General features: G+C 45.0%; 2 protein-coding genes across 10 annotated transcripts in view; one reads left to right on the forward strand and one right to left on the reverse strand.

Moving 5' to 3' along the window:
* Positions 1 to 7,206, reverse strand: part of wdr25 (WD repeat domain 25) — an 84,629-nt gene extending 77,423 nt beyond the window's left edge. Inside the window, exons 1-2 of one of the 4 annotated variants that reach the window (XM_048599657.1) lie at positions 7,087 to 7,179; positions 4,181 to 4,974 (exon numbers count right to left, since the gene is read on the reverse strand). In XM_048599657.1, coding sequence (XP_048455614.1) covers positions 4,181 to 4,912 — 732 coding nt within the window. In that variant the 5' untranslated portion in view covers positions 4,913 to 4,974; positions 7,087 to 7,179. Of the gene's footprint in view, positions 1 to 4,180; positions 4,975 to 7,020 lie in introns of all 4 variants that reach the window. The other 3 variants (XM_048599658.1, XM_048599659.1, XM_020529816.2) reach the window with 3 other exon arrangements.
* wars1 (tryptophanyl-tRNA synthetase 1) overlaps positions 7,189 to 8,898 on the forward strand; it is a 24,179-nt gene continuing 22,469 nt past the window's right edge. For 2 of the 6 annotated variants that reach the window (XM_048599660.1, XM_048599665.1), the window contains exons 1-2: positions 7,189 to 7,320; positions 7,681 to 7,829. In XM_048599660.1, the coding sequence (XP_048455617.1) occupies positions 7,713 to 7,829 (117 nt within the window). In that variant the 5' untranslated portion in view covers positions 7,189 to 7,320; positions 7,681 to 7,712. The other 4 variants (XM_048599661.1, XM_048599662.1, XM_020529818.2 and 1 more) reach the window with 4 other exon arrangements.

Genomic DNA, 8,898 nt, shown 5'->3' on the forward strand with positions numbered 1-8,898 from the left:
GGAAAATAAGGTGGAGAAATGTGGAGATTTTCACTTTGGGGGCAATAAAAGACATACAGAATATGTTTTAAATGGTGAAAAGCTAGGAAAGGTTGGTACTCTGGATATCTTTGTACACAAACCAGAAAATTAGGAACAGTGATCAATTAAGACAACAAATATTAGCCTTCATCACAAGGGGACTGGAGAGGAAAAATAAATATGACATTGATTTGCATAGGGCCTTGGTGAGATTACACTTGTAGTAATATGCACACCTATGGTGTACTTGCTAAGAAAAGACATAATTGCCCTAGATGGAGGGCAATGGTGGTTCACTAGATGAATTCCTGGGGTGAGAGGATTATGGTAGAAGGAGACAATCCAGAAGAGTCTAGAAGAATAAGTGTGGATCTCATCAAAATATAAAATGCTTCAAGGACTTGACAGGATGTTACAAGGCTGTACCCTGTGGCTAGGCTGTCTAGAACTAGGGTTCCAAATCTCAGAATAAGGAACTGCCAATTTAGGATTGACATAAGGGGAAACTTCTTCATCAACAGGTTGTGGACTTTTGGAACTCTTATTCTGGAAAACTGTGAATGTTCAGATATTGAGTATATTCAAGTCAGAAGTTGACATATTTTTAGATATGAAAAGAACCAAGGGAAATAGAGACACTTCAGGAAGATTTCGCTGAGGTAAAGATCAACTATGATGTGATTGAAAGATGGGGCAGGTTCAAGGAAGTGATTGGCTTACTCTAAGTGTACATTCACTTAGTTCAGTTGGCTGGATGGCTAGTTTGCAATGCACAGTAATGCCAACATCGTGGTTTCAATTCCTGTACCAGCTGAGATTACCAAGGTTACCTCCTTCTCAACTTCTCCACTCGCCTGAGGCATTGTGACCCTCAAGTTAAACCATCACCAGTCATATACGACTGATTGATTACTTAAGGCCTGATTGATTAAAAGCCATAACTTACAACCACTGACGGGGGAAAATAAACTTGTTTTCCTCAAGCTTGAAGTGCTTTTCACACAAGAGAGAAGGACAGCATCTTCCTTTCTGGATGTCTGATGGCTTGTGACTAGGTATTCACACCCACAGGCTGTTTAAGTATCCAGGAGTCAATCATATAATTGTTGGAAGGCAGAAGCGTTTATCATCAACCACTGATCACTACTGGACTATTGAGCTGCTCTCTCAGATAGAAACAACTGGTGGTTTAACCTGAGGGTCACTACGCCTCAGGCGAAGGCAGAGGTTGAGAAGGACAGCCCTTCATGGTAACCTCATGGGGTGCAAGAATTGAACCCACGCTGCATTGCAAGCTAGTCGTCCAGCCAACTGAGCTACTTGAGCGCCTACTGACCTTGGGGGTTAATCAGTTGGCTAGACTTGGAAACTGAGCTTCAGGTAAATGTGGACCCTTTCTCTGGAGCATATGAGAAAATGAGCCTTTCCCTAAACACCCAGAAAAACAAGGTCATCTTCCAATCAACTCCCCACTAAGACACCTCCTCCCCCTGTCAGTTAAAATCAGTGACAACATCCTGAAAATTGTCCATGTTCTATACTTTGAGAACCTCACCTTAACAAAGGCAGATATAAACAATGAAACTTAACTGCACCTCAGATGTGTCAGGTCAGCCTTCGACCATCTGAAGTATTTGGGGACCAGAATCTTAAACCTGAGAGTAAAGTCATGGTTTACCAGGCAGCGGTGATCCCTGCTCTCCTATGTGGTTGGACTTCAAAGCCCTGGAGAGGAGTTACGAGCAGTGCCTTCACAAGATTCTCCAAATCTTTTAGCAGACCAACATGCACAGCATCAAGGCAGTAGTCACTGAGAACCAGCTCCAATTGGCAGAACATGTCATTTTGTGCCTGACACCAGACTTGCGAAACAATGGCTGTACTCAAAACTCAGACACAGCTAGAGACTTCCAGGGACCCAAGGAAATGCTTTAGTGATGTCATTAAAACATCCTTAAAAGGATCAAACATACCTGATGACTTATGGGAGATGCAGGCTTATGGCTGACCAAAATTGATAGAGGCTCATTGGTGAGGGTGCCATGCACGTTGAGTGACTTTGTTTGGAACGTGCAGGAATAGGCGGCTTGGTGGCTCAGTGATTAGCACTGCTGCCTCACAGCGCCAGGGAACCGGGTCCACTTCCAACCTCGGGCAACTGTTTGTGTGGAGTTTGCACATTCTCCCATGTTTGCATGGGTTTCTGCCAGGTGCTCCAGTTTCCTCCCACAGACTGAAGATGTGCAAATTAGGTGGATTGGCCATGCTAAATTACCCATAGTGTTCAGGGATGTGTAGGTTAGGTTCATTAACTACGGGAAATACAGGGTTACAGGGATAAGGTAAGGGGATGAGTCTGGGGGGGTTGCTCTTCGGAGGGTTGATGTGGACTTGTTGGGCTGAATGGCCTGTTCCCACACTGTAGGGATTCTTCTAAGAAATGAAGTCAAGGTGTTGGGGATGTACACATCTCAGAACCCATCGAACTAGGATGGCAGCAAGTCATCCTCCAAGAGAAGAAGAAGTGCTGATTGATGTGGATCTGATTATTTTTATAAGGTGCATGAGCGTTTTTTTGCAGTCACAGAGTCATACAGAAACAGACCCTTTGGTCCAGCCAGTCCATGCTGAACATAATCCCAAACTAAACTAGCTGTACCTGCCTGCTCCTGGCCCTTATCGCTCCAAAGCTTTCCTATTCATGTACCTATCCAATTGTCTTTTAAATGTTGTAATTGTGTCCATATCCACAACTTCCTCAGGAAGTGCATTCCACATTCGAACCACTCTCTGTGTAAAAAATTTGCCTCTCTCCTCTCACCTTGAAAAAAAGTGCCCCCTAGTCTTGAAATCCCCTATCCTAGGGAAAAAGGCAACTACCATTAATTCTATCTGTATGTCTCATTATTTTATAAACCTCTTTCTGATCGCCTCTCAACCTCCTATACTCCAGTGAAAAAAGTCCCAGCCTATCCAACCTTTCTTTACAACTCAAACCTTCCATACCCGGCAACATCCTGGTAAATCTCTTCTGAACCCTCTCCAGCTTGATAATAGCCTTCCTATAACTGTGTGACCAGAACTGGAAACAGTCTGCCAGAAGAGGTGTCACTAATGTCCTGTACAACCTCAACATGACTCCCCAACTCCTATACTCAAAGGACTGAGCAATGAAGGTAAGTGTGCCAAATGTCTTTTTAACTACCCTGTCTATATGTGACGCAAACTGCAAAGAATTATGTATCCCCTAGATCCCTCTTGTTCTACAACACTAGCCAAGACCCTACCATTAATTGTATAAGTTCTACCCTTGTTTGTTGTACGAAAATGCAATACCTCGCATTTATCCAGATTAACTCCATTAGCAATTTTTCAGCCCATTGACCCATTTGATCGAGATCCATTTGTTATCTTAGAAAACCTTCTTTGCCATCAACAAAGCCATCAATTTTGATGGTGTCGTCTGCAAACTTAATAACCATGCCTTCTATATTCTCACCTAAAACCTTTATATAAATGACAAACAGAAGAGGGCCCAGAACCAATCCCCTTGGAACACCATTGGTGACAGGCCTCTAGTCTAAAAAACAATCCTCCGGAACCATCCTGCCATAAACCGGCGTTCACCTGATTGTGGAAATACTTTCCAGTTTACCTGCTGTAACAGTTTGCTGCTGCAGTCTCAAAGAAAAAAGCGAGACTTAATTTTTTAAAGGCTGCTCTCCAATATTTTGACATTCCCGTCTATTTTTACATATATATATTTTTACATTAATCTCCTATAATGAATATACAATTGGCCCACAAAATTATGGCTGATCAAGCAATGGTAGTGCACTACTGGACAAAACCCAAACTCCAATGGTAAATCCAGTATAACTTAACTCACTTTGGAGAATTTTAGTGGCAGTGTCACAATAAAACTTTCGCGAATTAAGTATGTTACAGGTCAGTTAGAAGATAGTGTCTAATCTACTCTCGACAACAATCTAGCAGAATACTCAACTGCAGAAGAATGTCCCTTACTGCATTAGGATAGTATTTTCATTTGCCACATTAGCCGCCACAATGCATTATAGTTTATCTCAGCAAAGATGATAAACTGGTTCTGAAATCTCAAGTTAAGCTAACATCTATTCTCGACATAATGGAACTGTACCTTTACAGACTTATCCATGGAAGCAGAGAGCAGTAAATGACTGTGTTGCTGCACGGGACACCAATGTATTGTAGTTACTGGTCCTTTGTGCTCAGAGATCTGAAAAACCACACGTTTTGGAATATTTGTAGTTTTGTATTGGTTTTCCAAGTAAGGCTTAATGAAAGCTGAAATTCTGTTCAACAGATTTAACTGTTGCTCTTCCGTTGCAGTACAGTTTGTCTCAGAGGTCAAAACTTTTGTGCTGTCTTTGAAATCATTGCTTTTCGAAGGTACATCTTTTTGCCTTAATCTTTTGGGTATGTAAGGTTTAATATTTTGAGCAGATGCCACTGAGGTTTGAAATCCTCTCTTCTGAGCTGAGGGGGCCATTTTTACAGGAATTCCATCAGATTTCCACATCAGATTTGCTGGATTATTATTGTCCTTTTTAGGAAACTGAAAATATGTCTCATCATTCAAAAGCATCTCTGGGGATCTTGGAGTTACACAGATATATGTCTTTGTACAATTCGGTGTATTGTGCCATTTGCATTCCGTATGTGCGCTTCCAGAAGATGCAACTTTTAACTCTAATTCACGTCTAGATGATTCCCATTCTGAAGTAGTTGGAAATGCAGATTGAAATTTAGAGTGGACAGGATCATTTTCTCTCTGAAGAGAAATGACTTCTTCTCTTTTGTCATCATCTGTTTCTGAATCTGAAGACTCATAAGCAACCAGGGAATTCATTTGGCAATCTGTAATGGATAGGATCTGCACTCCACTTCTGGAACAGAATCTGAAGAAGCTTCCTGTAATTACAACATTTTTATTAATTCAAAGAATGAAAGCCAATCTGTTAAGATATTATGATGCATTTTTCTGCCCTTATCTGAACCTACTATGCTGCCAACATTTAATATTTATCCTCTTTTATCATATGGTAGGTGATATGGTGCAATATATGACATGAGGTTACATTGAAAGCAGAAGCAGCATTTTGTGATGAGGGTCACAGGGAGCAACTATTTTCATAATTCATCTTCAAAATAGTCATTAAGTCCCTCTACTCCTGCACCATATTGATATTCCATCTTCCCACAATTTTTTCCCTTAAACTCATTCACTTGCACAGCTTGCTCATATCTGCATTCTCTCCTTCCTACATTATCATTCACAAGACTCTAGTGCACCTCACCATTTGAGGTTATTAAAGAGCTTAAATATTCACAGATCTTTAACTATTCCAGTATTGGATGAGGTGATCAGAATGTATTGACGCTAAATACAAGCAGTGAGTAACTGATTCTCTGACCATGTAGATCTTTATGTTTAACCACAGCCAATTCATTTTTATTCATTCATGGGTTGTGGGTGTCACTGGCTGGCCAGCATTTATTGCCCTCAGGAAGGTGTGGTGAGATGCCTTCTTGAACTGCTACTGTCCATGTGCTTTAGGTTCACCTTAAGGAGGGAATTCCAGGATTTTGACCTCATGACAGTGTAGAAATGGCAATATATTTCCAAGTCAGAATGGTGAGTGGCCTGGAGAGGAACTTGCAGGTGGTGGTGTTTCCATCTACCTGCTGCACTTGTCCTTTTAGTTGGAAAGAAGTTATGGGTTTGGAAGGTGCTATGTGAGGATCTTTGGTGAATTTTTGCAGTGCATCTTGTAAATTGTACACAGTGCTGCTACTGAGCATTGGTGGAGGAGGGAATGAATGCTTGTGGATGCGGTGCCAATCAAGCAGGTTGTTTTGTCCTGGATGGTGTCAAGTTTCTTCAACGTGGATGGAACAGTACCCATCCAGGCAAGTAGGAAATATTGCATCACACTCTTGACTTGTGCCTTGTAGATGATGGACAGGCTTTGGGGAGTCAGGAGGTGGGTTACTCGCCACACTATTCCTCGCCTCTGGTCTGCTCCCGTAGACCCTGTATTTATATGGGGAGTTGAGTTGAGTTTAGTTTCTGGTCAATGGTAATCCCCAGGATGCTGATTGTGTGGGATTCAGTAATGGTAATACCATTGAATGTCAAGGGTTGATAGTTAGATTGTCCATTATTGGAGACAGTCATTGCCTGGCATTTGTGTGGCACAGATATTTCTTGCCACTTATCAGCTTGTTGCATTTGAAGGTAGACAAACAGAAGGCTGGAAGAACACAGCAAGCCAGGCAGCATCTGGAAGAAAGGAGCAGTCAACGTTTCAGGTGTTACCCTTCTTCAGGACTGGATGTAGAGGTAGGGGGAGCTGCAGATAAAGAGAGGGGGAGGGCTGGAAGCAGAATGGTTGTGATAGGTGGACACTGGTGGTAGGTACAACCTGGTTAGTCCACGGTAGGGATGAATCCAGATGATGGCTGTCAGGGAGGCTCAGAAGGTGGAATGGAAGGGGAGCCGGGGCATGGGTGGGTACACAGTCTGCTTTAGTACCTGAGGAGTCACCAGTAGTACTGAACATTGTGCAATCATTGGTGCACATCTGCACTCCAGACCTTATGATGGAGGGGAGGTCATTGATCAAACTGGACAGATACTTGGGCCCTGGACACCACCCTGAGGAACTCCTGCAGAGATGTCTTGGAGCTGAGATGATTGACCTCCAACAACCATGACCATCTTTCTATGTGTCAGGTATGACTCCAACCACCGGAGAGTTTGCCCCCTGATACCCACTGATTCCAGTTTTGCTCCTTGATGCCACACTCAGTTAAGTACGGCCTGATGTCAAGGACATCTGAGAAGGGTCTAGGCCCGAAACGTCAGCCTTTCTGCTCCTATGATGCTGCTTGGCCTGCTGTGTTCATCCAGCCCTGCACCTTGTTGTCTCTGATGTCAAGGACTGTCACTCTCACCTCAGGAATTATTGCGGGATCTACCTTAAAACTTTGTAAACGAAGGATAAAATGACCCTATCTCACATGTAGCGGAAGTAATTACTGATTTCGGTGAAGATCATCGCCGTCAACGGGTAAAGCCACACGGTAAACTCACCGACTTCCGGTCCCTCCTTCTTTCCCCTCCCCGGTCCCTCCTCCTTCCACCTCCCCCGCGCAACAATCCGATTGACATTTAGTTCCGAGAGTCGGGCTGATCGAGAAACGTGTCCGCTCCGGATCGGACAAACTTTCCCCGAGATACCCGGTTACGCGCAGGTGGACACGGAGCCTCGGCAACTCGGGGGGTGGGGGCCGGAGCTTCATTTAGAGTCCACTCAGCGCGGGAGGCGGCGATTAGCTGCACGATTCTGATGCAATCGGGGCCGTAAGTGAGGAGGCGGAGGCCGCCAGGAGCTTTAGCAGAGGATGGGGGCTCGAGGGAGGGAGCTGGAGGGCCGGGGGTGAGAGACCGCGGCGGCAGGAGCAGCAGGGGGAAGCCTAGAAATTCTAACCACCATCACCACCACCACCATCTCCTCCTCCTACCCAACCCACCGGGTACGTGAGGGCTTCTAGGATTTGGACTGTATGAGTCTCCTGCACCAATAACATCTATTATCTGATCTTTATTGACAGGTCCCAATATTAAGCTGCCCGCTTTGAAGAGAATGTCATCTCCTCCTCATTGTGAAATGCCTTTACCGGTGACCCCCATGGAGTTGTATGAGAAAGTGGCTCTCCAAGGGGGTACTGTCCGATTGCTGAAGTCAAACAAAGCACCAAAGGTGAACTATCCGAATTGTATTAATTGTGTTAACAGTATGTATAAGTTTAGCTACAGTTTTAAATTTAGTTTGATGGCACAGAACCTTTTCATCTATGAAACGCGTTGAAACAATGTGAAATGTTTGTCCGTTTTAACAACCATCTAGTTTTTTTGTTTGCTCCAATCCCAACTTCACCATAAAACCCGCGGACAAGGGAGGCGCAGTTGTAGTATGGCGCACTGACCTCTACATCGCCGAGGCCGGACGTCAACTCTCCGACACCTCCTCCTACTGCCCCCTTGATCATGACCCCACCCCTGAGCACAAAACCATCATCTCGCAAACCATCCACAACCTCATCACCTCAGGTGACCTCCCACCCACGGCCTCCAACCTCATCTTTCCCCAACCTCGCACTGCCCGCTTCTATCTCCTTCCCAAAATCCACAAACCTGAATGCCCTGGTCGACCCATTGTCTCCGCCTGCTCCTGCCCCACCGAACTGATCTCCAACTATCTAGACTCCATTTTCTCCCCCTTGGTCCAGGAACTCCCTACCTATGTCCGTGACACCACTCACGCCCTCCACCTCCTCCAGAACTTCCAATTCCCCGGTCCCCAACACCTCATCTTTACCATGGACGTCCAGTCCCTCTACACCTGCATTCCCCATGCAGATGGCCTTAAGGCCCTCCGCTTCTTCCTGTCCCGCAGGCCCGACCAGTGCCCCTCCACTGATACCCTTAGCCGAACTCGTCCTCACACTCAACAACTTCTCTTTCAATTCCTCCCACTTCCTACAGACAAAGGGGGTAGCCATGGGTACCCGCATGGGCCCAAGCTACGCCTGCCTCTTTGTAGGTTACGTGGAACAATCCCTCTTCCGTACCTACACCGGCCCTAAACCCCACCTCTTCCTCCGTTACACTGATGACTGTATCGGCGCCGCCTCGTGCTCCCACGAGGAGCTCGAACAGTTCATACACTTCACTAACACCTTCCACCCCAACCTTAAGTTTACCTGGACCATCTCTAACACCTCTCTCCCCTTCCTGGACCTCTCTGTCTCCATATCGGGCAACCACCT

This window comes from Rhincodon typus, chromosome 8 (genome assembly GCF_021869965.1).
Source record: "Rhincodon typus isolate 14 chromosome 8, sRhiTyp1.1, whole genome shotgun sequence".
Classification (NCBI taxonomy): Eukaryota; Metazoa; Chordata; class Chondrichthyes; order Orectolobiformes; family Rhincodontidae; genus Rhincodon; species Rhincodon typus.